This window comes from Monodon monoceros, unplaced genomic scaffold, assembly GCF_005190385.1.
Source record: "Monodon monoceros isolate NGI ecotype Baffin Bay Population unplaced genomic scaffold, NGI_Narwhal_1 Super_Scaffold_7, whole genome shotgun sequence".
Taxonomy (NCBI): Eukaryota; Metazoa; Chordata; class Mammalia; order Artiodactyla; family Monodontidae; genus Monodon; species Monodon monoceros.
The window spans coordinates 77,138,344-77,160,380 of NW_021703784.1; the positions used below are offsets into that span (position 1 = coordinate 77,138,344).

Below are 22,037 nucleotides of genomic sequence, written 5' to 3' on the forward strand. Positions count from 1 at the left end.
CGGGCGCTGACTTTGCGTTGCCATGGCGACGCGTGGAGGCCGCCTGGGCTTTTTCCAGCCCTGTAGAAGGTGGCTTCCGGCGCCCTGCTGTCTCTTGGCAGCCCTCCCTCCTCCCTGGCCTGGACCTGCGCTGCTTCTTCTGACTTAACCGCGCGCTCCGCTCACGGCTAAGGTCCCGCTCCCGGCTGACAGCCTGGAGGGCCCGTCCCTTGTTTGCTGTGGTTCATTTGGTACAGGAAATGTGCTATCACTGAGTAAGGCAGATATTTTGGGGGTGGGGGGGAAGCAGGAGCGAAAACTAACTCCGTATCATTACAAGGTCAGGGTTTCAAGGATCAGCCGTGATTTCTCTCAGCACACGGCCACACACGGCCGTATTTTAGGGGGTGGGGGGCGAACTTTATCCAAGTTTAGAGGTGTATCTAAAAATGCACTTTTGGTACAATCTTTCATTGTTTTTGGTAGCCCTTCGTCTGCCTAGCATCTTACAGGAACTCGTTTGTTTAGTGCATGTGAACATCGGGGCCTTTCTGAAGGCTGTAGTGTACTACGGTCTGTGCTAAGCACTGGAGATACATAAAATACAAGCCTTGCCGTTACAAGCCGTTACAAGCTCCTCATTCTTTTGTGGTGAAGAGTCATACCGTTAAAATATTCTGTTATATGCATTTTGTGAGGAATGAAAACATTTTGTGGGACTTCAGAAGGAGTACTCTCCTCAGGGATTGGGGATGGGGATGAAGGTAGTAAGGAAGAGGTGATAGATACTAAAGCTGGTTCCTTTATTCATGCTGACAGAACTGTGTACACTTCTAAGTAAATGGGCTTTATCCAGCTCATAATGCATATTGCTGTAGAAATATCACACAATGAAAACTGACAATGGCTAAAACAGCACACAGGATTTGTCATTGACCAAAGAGTGATATGAAATCTTCAGTGAAATTTAGATCTGCAAAATTTGACACCAAAGAATTACAGTAGAAATAATAGTAACTAAGGGCAATCCAGAAGACAGAAGCTATGGTTAATAAAATATGACATGGTTAAAACTATTTAAATGGAATGTAAGCTTTGTTAAGATTTTCAGTAAAAACAATGAAAATGGAAGAAAACTAGAGCAATTTAAATGAGTGATAGAATTGATGGAGGAATAAAATGGCTTGAGTTTTCATTCTCTATCCCAATTACTCAATATTGGTGTATCTGGTTAAAACCTTTTAGGAGAGCATCTCTCGAATCAATAACAACAGCATCACCCTGGGCCACTTTAGGGCTTCATAAGGGGGTAAACTTGAGAAGCTATTCCCAACAAACATCACCCCACATTACTGAAGCATAGTAGGAAAAAAAAACACCAAGTTTTAGTATGTAAGAGACCAGTATTTGAATCTGTGGTTTTCCTCTTATTTGCTAGTTTTCCCTAAACAAGCTGTTTTGCCTTTCCAAGTTCTGACTTACTCCTCTGTAAAATAGGGAAATAATCTATCTCCCAGTCATATTTTATTAATTCTCAAAGCTTCTAGCACAGGACCAGACAAGAGAAAATGGTAAATGGTAACTTGTATCATTTAAACTCCAAAACTGTTCCACTGTAACCTCTTGCTATGGGATCTAAAATGTTTTAAACAAATTATGCCCTTGACGCCTCAGAATCATCATCATGACCAACTACTGCATTATGCTGTAACAATCCTGGAGCTAAGAGGCTAAGAGCCGCTGGTGCTGGTGCTTGAACATAATCAAGTCCTGTGGTCTCCTTTATTACAGCGCCTTTTCATTACTGGGACAGAAACCATAATCAAGTTTGGTTGCATTATATAAAATGTACAAATAAGCTCGAAAGAGGGCCTCTCCCCTTAAGTTTCAGGGTATTAACTTAGTAACTTCTTACTACTCATTTATTTTCACTTTCAGGCTATATTTGAGATAATTCCTGTTTTTTGCTGGCTTTGTAAACTTGTGTAAGTGAAGAGTGACCCTTGCTTGAAAATCTCTTTGTTTCAAAAATAACATCATTATCAGTGAGTCCTATTGCAATATGAGACACAATTTAAAACAATGTATCCCTGGACATATTGAAATATTTTCAGATGAAACAATTAGTTTTAGGTTTGCTTCAAAATAATCCAAGGAGCAGAGGGATTAGAGAAGGTGAGTGAATGGGATGAAGGGGAAACAAGATTTACCACGTGCTGTTGACAGCTGCCAAAGCTGGATGTTGGGTATGGGCAGTAAGGGCCTAGGGCATGGGAGGAGGGGTAATTATAGTATTCTACTTTTGGTTATGGGAATTCCAAACGTATACTGAAGTTTAAAACAAACAAAAACAAAAAACATCTCAAATTAAGGGGAACTGGGTGCTGGTTTGGGTTCTAATTTGCTGTATGTGTCAGGTATTCACTTAAATTTCATTAGGCCCTCTATTTTCCCATCTGTAAAATGAAGTCTTGATGACTGTGAATACTGAATTATTTCTAAGCACAATAGACCCTTCTTATCCACAGGGGATATGTCCCGAGACCCCCAGTGGACGCCTGAAACTGTAGATAGTACCAAACCCTATGTATACTATGTTTTTTTCCCCATACAGTTTAATTTATAAATTCGGCATAGTATGAGAATATCTGAATTGCCAGCATCACTATTCTCATGCTTTGGGGCCATTATTAAGTAAAATAAGGGTTCCTTGAACACAAGCACTGAGATAGTCAGAGACGGCTACTAAGTGACTAACAGGCAGGATATACTGCACAAAGGGATAACTCGTTTCAGAGTAGAACAGCGCAAGATTTCATCACACTACTCAGAAGGGTGTGCAATTCAAAACTCATGAATTTTTTATATCTAGAATTTTCCATTTAATATTTTTGGACTGCGGTTGACTACAGGCAACTAAAACTATGGAAAGTGAAACCTCAGATAAGGGAAGAAAGGGAGGACTACTGCATTTGAGCAATTGGCTATAACTGGAATCATGCAGTTTTTTAAATAATTTGCTTTTAAATAAGATCCATTGATGGTGTCCTCTTAAATTTCACAGTTTGTTTTCCGTGAGTATGGTTCAGACTTAAGATAGAATAAAACCTCACTTCTAAATTTCAGCAAAGCGTTCTCTCAACATTTCTTCTAATACTCTTAAAAATATTTTACGTCAATTTGCTTAGTTTAACCCTAAGCAAATTCGTTAATATACCTAGTATAAATTAAGGCGAAAGAGATTGCTTTCCAGAAACTTTAATAATTAAACACACTGCATACAATATTGTATTTCCTACCATATGTATAGCACAGTTTACCACATATTTTAGATATCTGCTATTCTACTTTTTAAATGAGTGCAATGAAAGTATTCAGTAACATGACTTTTGAAAAGAAAAAGCTTTTAGCTAGGTGTTTTTACCAAGTTATGATTTAATATTTATCAGATGTGTAAATATACAAACATGATAGCAATTTTAAAAACTTGTGTATAGTTGGCCTTACAAAATTACAACACACTGTAAATAAATCCCTCCCACATTTTATACAAGCTACATGATTTTGATATACAAAGATTCTGTTTTTATTACACTGACAATATACAACCAAGACTATTTACAATGCAAAAAGTATATAAACCACAATTTAACATTCTGCTACTGGCAGCCACTATAGTTTAGGAGGTAGCTTTAATTAAACGAAATGAACAGAAGCCACATTTCCCAACTTGTGTTCTAAAAATAATTTACATAAGATAAAAATTCATTATATGCACATTATATACAGTTTAATTTTTAAACTGCAATCTAGCTTAATGTCTTTTAGTATCTCCTGAACAACTAATATGGCAGTGGGTTTGCTACTGATTTAGCATATTGTTCAAAAAACATATTGAACCTTTATAACTTTAAGACTCCACATAGTGAACATGTCAGAAGTCCATAGGTGAGAATCAAGTAAAATTTTTGATTTTTAAAGATATACGCCTAAGCTTTATGCCTTTTATTTTCTCCTTAGTGACATATTTGGCTTGTCATGCCTAAGCTTTATGCCTTTTTTTTTCCTTAGTGACATATTTGGCTTGTCGCACAAGAACACCGTTCCTGAGCTGTTGCACAGGCTCTTGTAAATCAAAGTAAGGGGGAAAATGTATGGCAGCTTCCATATAATAGTATAGGTTCAGGAGAATCCAGCTCACTAATAAATGTAAGTGCTTTGTGTCATAATTACTCCCAATTTCTTCCAACTAAATGAAATCACTTGCCACAATTTACTTTCTGTATAATTTAAACTATAGGTAGATCACATACCAACAAAACTGGAAAATACTGATAGCTCCAAGGATATTAGGATGTGTTTTATCAATGAGAACATTACACGGAGCCATCGAATCCCTCAGATACTATTAAAGTCCCATGTAAGTAGTTTAGCCAAATCTACTAATTCACACAGCAATGAGCCCTTTACTTTTTCCTAATAGTGTGATCACAAAACACTGAAGAAAAAATTACTGTGATTGAGACAAAGCAGTGTATCGTGACTGAAAACAAATGTGTTCGGTTATTCTTTTAAAATCTAACAGTTGTTAATATTGTTCTAAAAACATCTTCAGGTTTTAGATTTAAATCTCTTAAACAATCTCTATTATGTCAGAGATGGATTAGACAATGCCAGGCGATGATGCCTACATGCACTCTCAGAGTCCTATCTGGGAAACAATCCCTTTGTTTGGCCCTGCAGTAAGTTGTCCTGAGATTAATGATGAAACATTAGGTAAAATTAGCAAGACTTTTTCTTCAATTATACAAAACCACCATTTAAAATATTCTTAAAAAATATTAACAGCTGTTCTTTATCTTGTGCTTAATTCAGAAATAGGTATAAATTTGCTTCTTATGGATCAGACAAACCTAACGCTATATTGCTACGATATACATAGAATCTTTTTCAAGTTATACATTTGTTTCAAATAGACTACACATTGCTTGGACACTGCATTTTTTCATCCATTGATAGTTTAGGCACTTGTTCTTTGCAAAGGTCTGGTTTAAGAAATAAACTGCCGCCTTTCTCCTCCTTCTAAGTGACACCAGGCAGTGATCACAGAAGTGCTTCCCAGATGAGAGATGAGACTAGGGTTCATTCTATAAACACTGTGAACTGGGTTGATGGGGGAAACAGTCACAAAAAACACTGATTCAGTCTTTAACTCTTGGGAGATTGTAAGCATAGCGCACCAAAGGGAATCCTCGACTCTGATAGAAGCAGGCTCGTCCACAGGCCTGCACCTGGTCAGAACTGTCCGAGACAAAGGAATCTTCTTCGTCTGCGTAATCAGAGTGGGCAGACTGCGTGCCACAGTCGGACCAATAGCCGTCCGGTCTTTGGCAAGAACCCACTGCCAAGGCAGGACAGCTGTGTGATTTTATTAAGTGTTTGCAGGACACTGGCTTGGTCAACAGAAAGGATTCACAGCAGTCACACACAGTCAGGTTACCCTGCAAGTGTGAGTACATGCCGCAGTCATAGTAGAAATCCTGTTCCACACAACCAGCTTGGCTGCTGACGGAAACCGACACGGATCCGCTTTTCTTGGTAATATGTCGCTTCAGTAACTTCCAGTCTTCTTTAAACTTTGGGTTGAAGAAGACATACAGGACTGGATTCAGGCAAGCAGGCAATGGGAAAAATATCAGAGTAACAGACTTCATTATTTCGGGGCTGATAGAGATGGCAGTGATCAATGGCGCAAACGAGAAAAAGGCTACGGGGCAGAAAAAGATGCAGTTGGTGAAGATGAGCCAGGCAACATGCTTAATCATGCTAGAATGTGAGTTCTCTGAAAGGTCTTCTTTTTCCAAGTTGCAGTAGAGTTTAGTGTAGATGATGGCCATTAATAAAAATGCTAGTGAGTTTAACAGCACTAAGGTTACGGTAAATCCCAATGATGGGGTCTCTCCTGTGGGAAATGGCAAGCACAGAGGTGATGCAGAATATTCCCCTCCGTGGAAAAGGGGAAAACAGCCTGCTACTGCCGCACCCAGAAGAGCAAACAGGGCAGCAATCCGGAACTGTCTGAGATGATTGCTTTTCCCATTTTTCATTATATCTTTTGCAGATAAGCTTCTTTCGACGGCCGCTAACATTAATAAAAATATGGCACTCTCTGAGGAGAAAATGGCAAGAAACCCAGCTATTTTGCAGCCACTGCCAATCTCCCACCAAATGCCAAATTCGGCAAATCGGCCCCAGGACACAGCATCCAGGAAAGTTAAGATGCCGGTATAGGCTCCCATGAATAAGTTAGATACAGAAATCAAGCCTATGAACAGTCTGGAGGAAGGCAGTGATGTACAAGATGCAAATGTTGTTAAAATGACAAGCAGGTTGAAAAGCAATGCAACCAAGAAAATGAACCACACAGTAAGACGGATCATCCAGCTTCCCAGTAAATGTTCACAGGGCTTAAAAGCACCTAAAATGAAAGAGAGAAAAGACAACTTATAAAAGACCATATTCCATATGATATGGCTTGAGAGAGAAACTAGAATAATTAATCTACTACCAAATTGAACTGATCCCAATTGAAAAGATTACCGTTTCTTCGATATTTTAGTCGTTGGACTGGGCTATTTAAAAATTTATTTTAATATGTTATTTTAGTATATATATTTCATTTCTTTTATTAACTATTGGGCAAACCATACAATGATATTTAAAAGAAAATTTTCACTTTTTCTTATACCTAAGTTAATATACATAGCACAGTGTCTAGTACCTGAAAGGTACTTCATAAACTGAGGGCTTGCAATCAGATATACTAGAGTTTGAGTTTGGGGTTCATAACTTGCTGCTCTTACTTGAGAGGGCAACTTAAACCTCTAAGAATTTCATTTTCTCACTTGTGGATAATAACACCTATTTCACAGCGTTGTGCAGCTTAAGTAAAATTACATACACAAGGTACTTAAGCGGGCTACTGGGTACATAGTTGTACTTCAGTAAATGTCAGGTCCTTTCCTTCTTCCTTCCTAGTTCCTAATATACTTTATACTAATTATATATTATATGTATGTGTAATACATATATTTTTTACACATTTCTTATAGCTTTCAAAAGCAATCTGATGAAGCAGGTTAAGATAGGTATAATTATCCCCATTTTTCATCCAGAGAAACTGAGATTTCAAAGTGTTTGGTTGACCTGACAGAGGTCATTCAGACAGTATGAGAGCCAAATCAATGTTACACTAGTTAACACCAATGTTAACTAGTAATGTAAAACTATGTCCAATAAAACCCTACATAACAAACTAGGATTGCAAGAACTAATTTAGTAGCTGAGCTGTATGTTCTAGCAACTGACTGGCATGCTAGTTATGTCCCAAATGACAACTGTTTTATTTAAAAGTTAGAGAAAACAGGGAGATCAGCTCGGTGCTTTGTGTCCACCTAGAGGGGTGGGATAGGGAGGGTGGGAGGGAGAGGCAAGAGGGAGGAGATATGGGGATATATGTTTATGTATAGCTAATTCACTTTGTTACACAGCAGAAACTAACACAACATTGTAAAGCAATTATACTCCAATACAGATGTTAAAAAAAATAATATTTAAAAAATAAAAGTTAGTGAAGAAAAACAGAATTTTGTCTACAGAGCATAAGAAAACTATGTACTGCAACTGCCCAAAAGACACGTTCTAATTTATGTTTCTGGATTGTCCTGAAGTTTGATACATCCCATAAAGCAACTTAATCATTGAGATATTCACAGACCTAACAAACCAGCTCTGCACCATTTATATGGATCTCACTCAAGAAACTTAAAAAAAAATTTTTTTTTTCTAATTAATTTTTTTATTCCCCCGTCAGGGAAGTGTTAAGAGGAAACTTTCACCTTTATCTCTGGATCTGAACTCTTCCTTCTGCAAGGAACTAGGAGTAGCTAATCCGACCTGGGAGAACAGGACACCCTTTGGAAAGTGTCTGATTAGTGGGTGGAATTACTTTCCCTCAAAAGCCTGGGAAGCTGGCTCCACCCAGTCTGTCTTTGGAAACCTGCTGCTTCCTCGAGTTTTAAAAGAAGGTTCCTGCTCTCCTCCACTTCCTGCTTCTGTGTCAGCACATGGCTGTCTCTGTGTTACTACAAGTGAGTGGAGTGGAGGAAGCAGACCCGCACTTCACTCCTATTGCCACCTGGGGAGATGAGCTCAGACCAACTTTCCTTCTGGTTGACCCCCAAGGTTTAAAATCAGTGTGGAAGAAATGGAATCTCTGCATATTCAAGTTTACACTCCCCTTTAATAAAGACGTTCCCTTCCTTATGTACATTCTCCAACACAAGAACCCCAGCAGGGCAAGTGACCCCTTAATTTCTACCAGTCAATACAGAAACTAAATAACTGCATAGACATAAATGATTCTTGTTAATCCCATTCACTCAGCTGATCACTTTAAGATTATTCTCTACACCAGGCACTGTGATAAGTATTAAAAGAACACATACACAGCCTCTGAGGAAGCTCACAATTCAGTAGTAATCATTAAAGAATCCATAATATTTACGATTCTGAGTTATAAAATTAATGTCCAGATCATCCTGTGTGATCATATTAAAGAGGAATCTACTTCATAGCACACAATTTAGCCATTATTTAAATTTTTCTTTAACAGTAAAATTCTAAATCCATCTTCTCTGATAGATTAGGCAGAATACAGTCATGACCAAATACGTGGTGTCAATTTAATAACTTTCCCAAGTCTACTGAAGTTCAATGAAATAAAACAGAAAGAAACGTAATGGCAACCCGCTTGTTGCAACTAGACAACGCCCGCGCACGGCAACGAAGACCCAACGCAGGCAAAATAAACAAACAAATTTTTTAAAAGTAATGGCAAGGTTTCATTAAAAAGAAAAAAAAAAGGATAACACTAAAAATCCTTACAGACCAGTAAGAACTGGACCTAGGGTTAAAGTTGCATGAAGAGCCTCTCCATCCTCAACGTGCATAACTCTCGTCTGGGGAGCTTGTTAACACAAAGATTCTGAGTCACTGGGTCTGGGCCTGAGATTCTGCAAGAGATGGCTAAGCTCCTTGTATACAGACCACACGTTGAGTCAGGCCTTATGAAACCATCTAGTCGCACTCCTGTTACAGAAATCACATATATCCCTGGAAGTTTTAGGTATATTTGCCTAGCGTTTGTTTAAAGTGAGAAACTGCAGTCAAATGTGTTAGGCTTACCTGTCGAGGGTGTACAGTGGATAATGATTTGACTGTGCTCCTCCTTTTCAGCACTGCTGGTGACAACTGCTAGGTCAGTGGGACCTGAATATATAACACAAACTGTTTAATTCAAGGTTCAGGCAGTTCAAAAGACCCATCTTTTCCTGCAGTCTTCTCTCTTGTACATGATGTAAGTTCAGCTTGCACCAGGCTTAATAACATATTAAAGATGTCAGGAACACAGTACACAAAAGCCATTTTTCTCCACAGATTTCACATTGATCCTTTGCAAACTGATTACAATAACAGAGACTTTGATTAATGCTGTGTTCTATTTTCAAAAGTTCATGCACTTGCCTTTATCCTTTGCCACACTGTGATCTTGGAGGCTGTTATCTTCTGTGCTTGAATGTGCATAAGAGTCACAACCCCAAAATGCACAACACTGATAAGCATATGGTACAGATAAAGACCTGAAAAAAATGGCAAAATCTATACTGAAATACCAACTTCACAGACATGCTTTTGTTCTGTAAAAAGTAAGTACTTTAAGCTGGTCATTATCTGCTCTGGACTTAGTTTCCTCATCTGTTAAAAAGCTCTGGTATCAGATGACACCATGAGTTTCTCCATTTATATAAGGTATGCTTTTAAAAACAATTTGAATCAAGACATCTTTAAAATTTAATAGCAATACTGCAATTTAAAGTAAAATCTTATCAGACTCCTTTTATAAATGAATTAACCACACCCAATTTATCATATGAAACTGGTAGTTTCATTTAAAATTAATGTCCCAGGTCATCTGTGACTTTACACCATTAAATGAATTCACTTTGTTCATATAAGTATAATGAAAATATTTATTCTCTTCTCCCATAATAATATTCCCAAACCCTCTCTCTACTATATCTAGTAAGGTCCCCTCTCTAACTCTAATGTCTCTGTAAAGTATTATCACATTGTATCAACTTTCTGTAGGTTCACATGTGCTTTCTGCCATCTTGTTGCAAATGACAAATCCCACTATATACAAAACCACTCTGATGAAGGGCTAGATTATCTCTTTGACAGCAACATGGTCTGCAATTCATGTCCTCAACAACTATGGACTAATGCTCATGTTCTATTTTTTTCCAAGTTTGTGAGGACTGAGGTTGAAAATACTCTTAAATGACAGCCTCCCAGAAAATCTGGGAACCACAGCAAAAAAAAAAAAAAAAAAAAAAAAAAAACCCAGGACACTCTATAATCTGGAGGTTTACCAAAACTTCCACAGAAAAGAAAAATAAGCAAAAACACACCTGAGATTAACAAAGTCTTTTGCTGCTAAGGCTTCTTTCAGCTTGAAGTTGCCCACAAGTTTCAGCTGATTTAGTCCATTTAGGCCTTCCGTTGGAAATGAAGTTAATTCATTGAAACTTATATCTCTAAAATGTGAATAAGACTTCAAATTAACTCCTAAGACACAAATCTGTACATGCATTAACATCACAAGTATCAGAGCTCTAAGAGGAAGTTTAGGTGTGCGAAAACCATTTCAGAAGCTGCCACTACACCATAGCAGGCTAGCATTTATATAAGGGAACACTAAAAAGAGAAAATAATTTGGGTAGGACGATGCTAAAACACAAGTTTCTGCAGACTCTTCACTACTTTCATGATATTGCTGCATGAAACTTACAGGTTAGTTATTGACCCAAGCTTGGCAAAAGCTCTGTCGTGAATTTCATGGATCAGGTTTCTACTCAGATCTCTGCAATTATAAAAATAAAGTGTTACTCTTTTGAAATAAATTCCAAATGCAGACTACACTTTAGAATCTGCTGTAGTCACAATATCCCTGATAAGATAACAAAGATCTTTAATCTTGTTCAACAACATTTTTAATGTTTACGTTAAAGTCCTTCCCTTCACAGCCAAATATTTCTTGGAATGTGTTCCAGGGAGCAGTAATTCTAACTGGCATCTGTTTCAAACAGTTGTGAATTTTCTCCACCTTATCATTCTGATACTAGTTCAAAAATATAAATGATATGATATAACTTCTGGTACTATTAACTAGGTGAGGAAAAGCACAGCTCCTGACAAAGCTGAAAATAAAAACAGGCTTCAGGTTATTTGCCTTCTCAAAGGTTAGTGATAAGGCCGTGAGGGAAGACAAATAATCAATATGCAAACAAGAGCATTCCAGAAGGGCTTCAGATATCATTCTTTCCCCAAGCAGGAAATAAAAACCATATCAACACCAGAGCCATATACTATATTCAGGAACACACCCTGAGGAATTCTGATATTACAGAATTAATAAAACAGAGAAATAATCTGCAACCACACTTACACGGAGCCTTAATGGAAATTTAAAGATAGGTTAAATTCATTCCATGACACAGCTCCTGGATAACAGGAAAATTCGACAGACTTGGTTCCAAATCATGAAAAGGCCAGCTAGCTTTTCATTGTTGTCACTTATCAGCGCTCTAGAAGTGATGGCAGCTGGGAGCCAGTCCCCTTCCCCACTACTGCCCAGACCCACAGGAAGCCTGTTAGCAACAAGGAAAGGTCCAGCAACCCAACTACCAATAAAGTATTTCTCTAGTAGACGCATGTTTAATATCTTAATGGGGATCTACTGGAAAACATGATTTTAATATATGTAATTTCACTTCACTGTCAATGCTTCAAATTCTTTTCTGTATAAAAAAAAATTGTTCCCTATTTAGTGTATTGCGTCTTCTGCATTGCATGAAGGCCGTGACATGGTTTGTCTTAGTCATCTCTGTATTCCCAAGCGCTTAATAGAGTACCAGGCACAAACAGGCACTCAAATACAAATCACTTTTTAAATGAGTGCTTCTACTGCATATTAGCTGTGTTTGCCATGATAGGTACCCCAGTGCAGGGGTCAGCAAACTTTTTCTGTAGAGGGCCAGATAGTAAATATCCTTCACCTCTGAGGGTCACACGGTCTCTACTGCAACTATTTGACTATGCCATAGTATGGTGAAAGCAGGTTTAGGCAATTCTTAAACAAAAAGTCAGGGCTGTGTTCTAATAAAACTTAATTTACAGAAACAGGAGGCACGCTGGATCTGACCCACAGGCTATAGTTTGCCCACTCAGCCCCTAACAAACTGACAAACTTCATTATTATGACTTGAAAACACACAAGGTGCGTTTCTCAAGCTATACACGTCATACTTTTTCACTCACAAATGGGCAATCTCATAAATTAGCAATCTCATAAATTAGCTAAGGTGAAAAAATGCTGAAAGGAAATTATTTATGAAGTACCATGTGGTAAAGTTTGAAAAACAATATTTATGCATAATAAATCCTATATTTAAGTATATCTACTAACATGGGAATTATAATGATACATTAATTTACAGTTTAACAAAACTTTTATTTGTCTCTAATAATCACAGAGGAACTTACAGAATCCTTAGGGATGTCAGGCCTTGAAAAGTATCTTCCTTTATTTGGTGGATCTGATTACGTTGCAAAGAACTAAAAAAAGAATAAGAATTAAAGATAAAAGAAAGAGAAAAAAAGCAAGAAAATATTTTCTATTTTGAAAAATAACATTTCTTAATTAAACTTTTTCTAAGTTTAAACATTCATTCATGGGTAACATTAATTGATCTTGTTGAAAGTAAAAGGAACTGTTGTTTCCTCGTCTAGAAGATGAAAGGGTTAGACTAATTGGTATTTCACCCAAAATTACACTGAGAGTTAAGGTACACTATCTAAATTCCTCACCAACTCCACACAGGAGTGACAGCAGGAAGACAACATAGTGAGAAAGGACCCAAGACGCAACCATACCAAGTACCACAGAAGGAAGGTCAGAGGAAGGAGGAGATAAAACATGGGAGTATAAGTTCCTCCCTTTCCTGACCTCTCAGTCAACTCCCACCAGAGCTGTCCTGTATAGCTACACTGTAGACATCCACATCTGGACCAGTTTTTTGTTTGGTTGGTTTTTCATATACAACACCCTCCTCCCATACCATCTCATAGAATGCCTGATAGACAGGTGCCCGATAAATGCTGGTCACATGAACACACCTGGTACCATTGGACATTTATTCATAGGAACACCTGATTATGTGAATTTCTAAGATCTTAATATGAAAGGCTTTACATTTATTTACAATAGGAAAGGCTCAATGAATTAACAATAGACCATAGAAAAAAGAGTAAGTCAAAGACCAACTTACATTTCTTCCAGAGCATGGCAACCATTAAAGCTGGGAAGGTCTTTTATATTGTTGTAAGATAAGTCCCTTAAAATAATGGAAATTAACAAATTAATTTTATCTTATCAGAATGCTACATTATGAGAGCTGTACTGAGAAGCACTGAAAGCAGTGCTAAGATCTGTAATAAAGAGATACGGCTGAACAAGAAAAGCAACTTTTTTTTTTTTTTTAACCCAAGACACATAAGCTTTCTAGAGCACCTACCTCAGTGATAGAACAGGCTTAAGACTGGCAAACTTCAAGTACATAACGTTGAGTATAGACAATATAAAATATATTTTAAAACATTAAGAATATACAATAAACATGAAAAATACAGTGCAGAAAATATATAAAAATTATGTCCAAATGGTAGAGTTACGAGTTTTTTAATTCATATTTTTATAATATTGTTTACACCATAAATAATTTCTATGTTGTTATTGAATTTAAAAGCTGTAAGAGGAGTGTTATATGTACTCACATTTTAAAAAATATTTATAGTAAATAAAAAATTGGGACTAGTTAACTCTGTTAATCCCATGCAGTGTTTCCTCAGTGTTACCATTGTGTTTGATACTCCATGACACCATTTAATTACTTGCTTGATCAGTCATTTATTTTGTTACTATCTCTTGCCACTGAATACTTGTTAACAACTTAGTAACTTAATTGTTTGTTCTTGTGACAACTTTACATCCTTTATTTACTCTTAATTTCCAGGGCAGCTTAGAGATTTTGGAAAGCTCCATGCTTAATTGGTTCCTGATCCAAGAAAGACTGGGGCTCTTACTTGGGTTATGGATGAAAGAGCAGCATACAGACAGCTAACTCCCCTGGGGCAACTAGAATAAGGATGAGGAGTCAGGATAAAAAAAGAAATCAAGGAAGCGGGATACTAAAATTCCTGCTCATTTCCATGAAGGGAACCAATAAGAAATAATTATACCTTAACGTCACCTAATGAAAAGAGTTCATTAAAAATAAAACTCAACATGTGTGAAGTACATAAAACAAAGAAAGGCAGGAGAAGGGAAGAAGAATCCAACTTACAAAGTCCTAAGCATCTTTTGTTCTTGGCACAAATTACTGGATATGCTGCTTATCTTTGTACCGGTCAAGGTCCTATGGAAAAACATGGTCTAAGAAATGATTCAAGTTGAGATGGTAAACAAAATTCTATTCTCATATAGAAAAATACATGTTCACATACTTGCATATGGACTAGAGTCTATGTATCCCACTGCCTAACTACTCCCTAAAGTAAGGCACGTGGGAAGAAGAATGAACCCTCAATACCCATATTATTTTCATAGTAATGCAGAAGAGCTTGTGACACGAGAAGTTAATATTGTCCAGATGATAAGCTTGAGTTCTCACGTGGACCAACAGAAAAAAATGAATCTGTAGTCACAGCCTGACCACAGCCACCTGCAAGTTCTGTCACCCCCTCACACCCAAAACATTTGAAACCAGGATAGCGTCCTGCCCCCCAAACCATGTTTCTATCTTTTCTTTCAATCAACCTGACTCAATGTTCTGAAATTTTCTTTTAATCCCTGTATGATCAGGCCACTCAAGATGGCTGTTCTCTTGCTCTCTGTATAGCCCCTGCCTGACCAGGGCCTGCTTTACCTACACCCTATTCACATGACTGACCTTCCTGCATACTTGCCCCAGACCCCAGCTAGTGATAGTTCTTATCAAAGGGTGGTGAGAGGCATGCCCCTCTGCTGGTTTCCCTGGTAACTAATGAGCCAACCTGATGTTAATTCCTATAACTGGCAATCTCCCCTTCCCCCCACCCCGGGAGCGAAGACGGCCGCCATGTCCTGCCTTCCGTGTGCCAGCAGGGTGTTGCTCCAGGACCTTGCCTCAGACATGTAAGCTCCCCCATCCATTAAACCACTGCTGTCTCTGTTGCTGACTCTGGGCTCTTTCTTCGGTCATGAAGCTGGACAAGTGCAGGTCTTATAGACCTAAGGGGTGCAGCCCAGCAATCCCCTCCCTTTCTACCTCCCCATCTGCAGTCAGTCACCAGTTCCTGTTCTTTCGTCTTCTGTAGGTCTCAGCATCTGACCCTCTCCATTTTTTCTGCTACTATGCAGATCAAGGGTGAAATGATGCAGAGAGGGGTAGAGGAATCTCAGGCCACATGGAGGAACTCCAGCGATGGATTGAAGACACAGAACTCTCATGGTTAAATGTGTTCATTTAGCCAAGTGGAGTATTCCCATGGCCCCCTCACCGTTCTACCTCTAGTCTCTCTTCTTACCCTCCTCACGCCTCCTCCTCCAACATTTTCAACACCTCCAAACTGCCGTAAGAGTAGACTTTAAACTCCTTAGCTCAATGCTTCCCAACTTTTCTTACATCTTGGCACACACGAATGTTGTAACTTCTGCGGCACACTGTGGTAAGGCTCCTTGTGGCAGAGATCCTAACCACGGTCAGGCCCCACGTGGCTTCTGGAGGGCTGAGGTCATCAAGATCTTAGATGCACCTGCAGCCCATTCACAGGCCGCCCACTGAGAAGCTTTACCATAACCAAACGTTCAGTACTCAAGGTCTGTCACTTTAAAATTACAAGCCCAACAATTTTCCAGATTTCTCCATATCATTCCCCATTTGATTATAAACATGCAATTTTAGCTATATTTGATCATCTGTATGCCATACCTGAGTATATTTTCAGTATTCCCGGTTTTACTAAATCCTGCCTTTCTAAATAAAAGACCAGGTCTGGGAGACCTGACAGTATCCAATTTTGAAACATTTCACCTCTTCCATAAAGCTTTTCTGATCGTCTACATCGATTGCTCCACTTCTGAACTCCTAAAGCACTGCTTCTAATTTGGTACTTACTTACTGCCTTATAGTTTCAGTGACCTTTTCAGAACTTACCTCTCACATACTAGGCTATATACTCTACCTGAGTTGACTGACTCCAAACCCAATGTATCCATCTCTATGCATGATATTCACAAACCAAGACTGTAGAAATCAACATTAACTCATCATCATCACCAAAAAGCACTGGCAACCTACTAGCAGGCCAGCGTGGTGTTATCTTTACACAGCCCTTCTTCAAAAGGCCACACTTACAGACTCTCCAGATGGACAGTTCCAGTCAGATTGGGAAACCGCTGTACCATGCTTGCACCACGAATGACTCTTTAAGAAATTGGGAGATAAAAAGTAATTTAAAATAAAAATTTTCATAGATAATATTTTCATTTTATTTTTTAAACAGCTTACAATTACAGTACCACTATGCCTAAAAAGATTAGTTTCATCTCTTGGCTGGACCTGAAAGTGTGATAATTTTGACCAAGTGTTCACATAAATAAGAATCATCATAAATTTTCAAAATTGTCTTTTGGATTTCCACCCAAGAAAAAGAAAATAAAAGATTCTGCTGTCTGGAGCTACAATGATAAATTCTAGTTTTCCATTAAAGCAACTGTGTAAATATTCAGGTTTGTTTTTAAATTTCTATAATACTTACAAGGAATGCAGATCAGATAAATTGTGAAATGCTGAGTTCCCCACAAAAGATAGAGGATTATCATACAAATGTCTGTAAAAATAGCCAAAAAAGCGAAGTTTTCATATGTTCACAAGCACTCCAACACTAAATCTATGTTCACAAAGCTCATATATCTAACAGCCTGAATTTCCATTCTTTATCCAGATGTTTGGCATTGTACAGACATTGCTTTACATGATTACATATTAAAAGAACATTTCAAAACTACTTACATAGTTCTTAAGAGTGGATTACCATCAAATGCTCCATCAGGAATAACAGAAATAGAATTACTGTGAAATAACCTGCAAAGATAGAAGAAAACTATTTTGAAATGTTTATCCCCTTGTGAAATAAGTTAAAACTGAATATCTACTGCTCTTCAGTAGAATGTAAAATATAACTGACAACAACTACATGAAAATTTCAAAAATGTGGGGAAACTGAATTTTTAATTCCATCTCATCTTTTTCAAGACCATACCTAATTCTTTTTAAACCCACTACTTAACCTACTACCACTGCCAGGTCCCTTATATATACATTTAGCTTGCTTCATCCTCAGAGAACTTTAGACTGCAAGAATCACAGGTATTCTAACCCCAAAATCTCTCTCATTGTCACCTGCATTTAGTTTTTAAGCAATGCATCTCAGAATATTAGATCTCAACTCATGACACACGACCTCTGTTATGCCATGTGCATTCTTATCTCTGACCTTGACAAATCCAACATCTAAAATGCTCCCTCATCTCTTTCATTTATCTAAATATTTCCATTCTTTCAAGTCCAGTCAAATTCCTTCTCTTTGGTGATGTTTTTTTCCAATGACCCCAAGCCTCAATGAGGTCTTTTTCTGGAATGATTTATTTATCCTATTCACTCAGCACTTATTTCCACCTAGAAACTGCTCTCTGTCTGTCTTATATGGTCAGCCTCCCCAGTGGGACTAAGACCACAGCTCCTATAAAGCAGAGACCATACGTTATGGCTTGCTTCACCGGAATCCAGCCCTATACAGTAATCTATGCTCAGAATTGTCCGTGCTAGCCAATATAATCCAATCTGTATGATTGTGTGTGTGTGTGTGTGTGTGTGTGTGTGTGTGTGTGTGTACTATGATACATGTAATGGAACAAAGATGTTCTAAAATCTCATTGTTGGAACATTAAATGGTGATTTCTAGAGATATTAAGGCACAGATAGAGCAAAGCAATACTCACAGCTCTTTTAGGCTGGGAAGGGCTTTAATTGCCTGAGGAAATTCCCCCAAATTATTATAGTTCAAGTCTCTAGAAAAAATTCGAAAAATACATAAGAACATTGAAGGATGGTCACAATTTATAAGGCATTTTGGTACAAATTTTTTTTTTTTTTTAAATCACATCCTCTGGATGGTAATCTTTCTTTGACAACCAATCACCAGTCCATTTAATTAAATTTACACCTTTTCTTAGATTACTGAATAGAAAAAAGAATCTTAATTCTTCTATGATGTTTTAAGCCAACAACTTTAAAAGTGCAAAGAACTCTCAGAATCACATATTACTGGTGCATTAAATAAACCAATCACCCGAATGGCAGTTCTCCATAAAATAGAATTTATTGACTATCATCTGTAAATGACAATAGCCTGAGACTGAGGTTTCTATTTTAGGTTTAGAGTGGCTTCCTGAACTTCTGGTATGAGGGTGGCTGACCTCAGCCCTAACATCAGCAGGATGACCTAAGTATGAATAAGGAGAAGGACCAGGACGGTTTCATACAACCACGGTCCTCAAGTGGGTTACAAATTGTTGAAAAAGTTCCATTAATTAGGAGAGAGAAAAGCCGTAGTGATCTGTACTTCTAAAAGTTTTAATTCTGAGTGTATTTTATTTTATTTATTTACTTTTTTGGCCATGCCACAAGGCACGTGGGATCTTAGTTCCCCAACCAGGTATCGAACCCTCATCCCTTGCACTGGAAGCGCGGAGTCTTAACCACTGGACAGTCAGGGAAGTCCCTCTGAGTGTATTTAAACTTTAATTTCTTTTAACCTAAAGAGAATGTTAGCATATGATCAGCGATTGATTTCAGAATGAGAGTAAATAAAATCAAAAGGTCAGCACCTTAGAGACCAATGTTGTTTTCCTTTTCTACATAGAAAAAAAAGGTAAATAAAAATTTAACTGGGAAGAAAAGGTTTAATTTTAATATAATTAGAATAATATATTGGAATAATACAAGGTTTAGGATCAGAAGACCCGCCCAGTCTTTTGTTCCACTGGTATTTACATACTTAGAATAGAAGAACTGGGTTTGGCAGTATCTTCTTCAAGAGCTTCAACTTTCAAATATCCACTGATGCTTACTATCTTTTAGTGGTTTAAACAGGAAGGTGAATTAATAGAGTACTAAAAGATTTTAAGTCTGCTCATTGACTGACATTTAACCCAAAAATTCAATTAAACAAAATATTACAAACCCTAAGCATTCCAATCAAATGTTACTCACCCATCTAACTGGGACATTCTCTGAATCATTTACTGTACCACGATGGCTAATATTATAAATCTCTGAATAAAGGCAACTAGTACAAACCAAAACAACAAAAATAAAGATCCTACTCTTGATTACACACAGCTGCACTATGTCTTTTGCTCATATCATGGTACAATGGACAGTTTTGAAACAGCCAGAATTCTCTAACACTTTAACAACAGAAACAACAACAAAAGTATCCTAAGCAAAATGGAAACCTTCATCACATTTAGCATATAAAAGCAGAGATGGTATTCAAACCCACTGTTAACAATTAGCAAGGCAACTGAGATGAGGGAGAAAACAAAGAAAGAAAACAACTTTTCCAGTATTAATTTTATAAGGTTCAAAGTTCCAAAACTGCCTATCATACTAACAAAACCAAAGTTTTTGAAAAGGTGTACAGCTTGGCAGACTGAGCTGGTTTTACCACGTCCTTTTGTAAGAAATATCAATCTGGTGCGCCATTTTTAACCGGAAACCTAGATTAGTTTTCATGACTGTGTTATCTGAAGGCAAGACTTTAGTCATGTATTAAAGCAAATTAATAATGAGCTGAACTTAAGAACATTACTTTTTTTCCTTTTTCTGCAATGAAATGCAAAATTGCACTGTCAACTTCCCAAGTGTGATCATCCAAAATACGAATAAACTTACAAGGTCTCCAGGTTATCGAGTCCCTCGAAACAGTGTTGACCCAGGCTTTTAATTTTATTGTTATGAAGATGCCTATGGAAAAAAGCACCAAAATGACTTTTGCCTCACCCAGAAGCAACTATTATAATGTTTTACATGTCTAAATTGGTAGAGCTTAAAGGAATGGTGCAGCTAAACATTGCAACACTTGACTAATGGAAAACAAATAGCATTGGGTAGATATCTCTTGATAAACACTGCACAGACTCGGATTCACTGAACATAGGAGGCCAGTGGAAAAGGAACATATCTCTAGTGGAAGATGGGTGCACACATGGAAGATTCTTAAGTATTTACCCATATCCAAACAAAAGTTTTGATGAGCTTTTAATTATATGAAGCAAAACTTTGATGAGTTCTCCTATGGGGAGGCAGGGGAAATGTCAGCTTACATCAGTGAGAATTGGTAACAGATTTTACAAGAAATGCCACTTTATTATGTCCAAGTTTTTAAAACAACAGAAAATCACATACTCTTTGAATAGACAGTAAAAACATGAAATATCACTGAAACTCATTTTCTATGGGCATCTCCAAAAGGATTTCCGCCTCTTTCAACACTGAATGCATTGCTGGGATACAAGTAAAAGCCGTACCAGTGTTTGCTGAATGACCCACTTTCTTCTCCTGACTACAAATGGCCATTTATTTTTGAGACATTCAACTGTTATCATCAAACGTTAATTTTTATAAAATTATCTTGTTTTGTATTTTTAAAAGTCAGCACATGTAATTTTGTAAAAAAGGCAGATCCCCCAAACACCAGCTCTCCAAGAACATACTCCGTGAGGTACTTTCATAACAATTTGTCACAAGAACTCTGCTTTTGCCCCCAAATTAACACAAATATATAGTATTAAAAGGGGTGGATACTTACAGAACCACCAGGCTGGACAGGTTAGTAAATGCAAAATCCGGGATGCTGGAGATTTTGTTGAGAGCCAAGGTCAGCGCCTGCAGGGTCGGCAGATTGCTGAGGGGATGCACTGGCACCTCTGTCAAACTGTTGTCATCCAGCCACAGATGCCGTAACTGAGTGAGCCCCTCAAAACTGTCCTCAGGCACTGCGGTGATATGGTTGGCATCTAGACGCCTGACAGAAAAAAACAACCACCTTCAATAATGGATTCTAGTGGAATGAGTCAAGGCAAGTCACACAACTCTCAGGGTTCAAAAAAAAAAATGGAGTTCTAAAAATGACCAAAGCCACAGCATCCCTTATTTCTTTAATTTCACTAGAAGTTTTCCTAAAATCTAACAATGTTTCCAAGACCAGCATATGGAACTCAGGTGTCTCCCTTCCTTCATAACAAAGGGATGCATACAAATCTGAATCCTTGGCTAAGCACAACTGTATGGCAGAATGATATATTAAAGAAAGAAAGAAACCCTCAGAGCTCAAGCGCGAATTTTATGTTTCAGAATGTACTTATCAAAAATATAGAAAAACAACAAGAAAAAAACTAAGCTGACCAAATAATCTATTTTACTTACAGTTTTATAACTAATATTTGATATTAAATTTAATTGCTATTCTGACTTGGTACCAAAGGGGAAAGAGTAAGAACATATTTACAATATTTTTCTACAGTAACAAACCATTTCAATAGATTCTCAACAATCCTTATTACCACCAGGCAACTTAAAATATAAGTGTCGGGCTTCCCTGGTGGCACAGTGGTTGAGAGTCCGCCTGCCGATGCAGGGGACACGGGTTCGTGCCCCGGTCCAGGAAGATCCCACATGCCACAGAGAAGCTAGGCCTGTGAGCCGTGGCCGCTGGGCCTGTGCGTCCAGAGCCTGTGCTCCACAACGGGAGAGGCCACAACAGTGAGAGGC

The 22,037-nt window shown here is 37.8% G+C and overlaps 1 protein-coding gene across 2 annotated transcripts in view; it reads right to left on the minus strand.

Annotated features, from left to right (window-relative positions):
• Nucleotides 1-3,396: 3,396 nt before the first annotated feature.
• Nucleotides 3,397-22,037, minus strand: part of LGR4 (leucine rich repeat containing G protein-coupled receptor 4) — a 97,200-nt gene continuing 78,559 nt past the window's right edge. For both annotated transcript variants that reach the window (XM_029207725.1, XM_029207726.1), the window contains 14 exons: nt 21,076-21,291; nt 20,160-20,231; nt 18,203-18,271; nt 17,214-17,285; nt 16,960-17,031; nt 16,557-16,625; nt 14,505-14,576; nt 13,431-13,496; nt 12,646-12,717; nt 10,892-10,963; nt 10,512-10,637; nt 9,565-9,680; nt 9,226-9,309; nt 3,397-6,457 (listed from right to left, as the gene is read on the minus strand). In XM_029207725.1, coding sequence (XP_029063558.1) covers nt 5,181-6,457; nt 9,226-9,309; nt 9,565-9,680; nt 10,512-10,637; nt 10,892-10,963; nt 12,646-12,717; nt 13,431-13,496; nt 14,505-14,576; nt 16,557-16,625; nt 16,960-17,031; nt 17,214-17,285; nt 18,203-18,271; nt 20,160-20,231; nt 21,076-21,291 — 2,455 coding nt within the window. In that variant the 3' untranslated portion in view covers nt 3,397-5,180. The remainder of the gene's footprint in view (nt 6,458-9,225; nt 9,310-9,564; nt 9,681-10,511; nt 10,638-10,891; nt 10,964-12,645; nt 12,718-13,430; nt 13,497-14,504; nt 14,577-16,556; nt 16,626-16,959; nt 17,032-17,213; nt 17,286-18,202; nt 18,272-20,159; nt 20,232-21,075; nt 21,292-22,037) is intronic.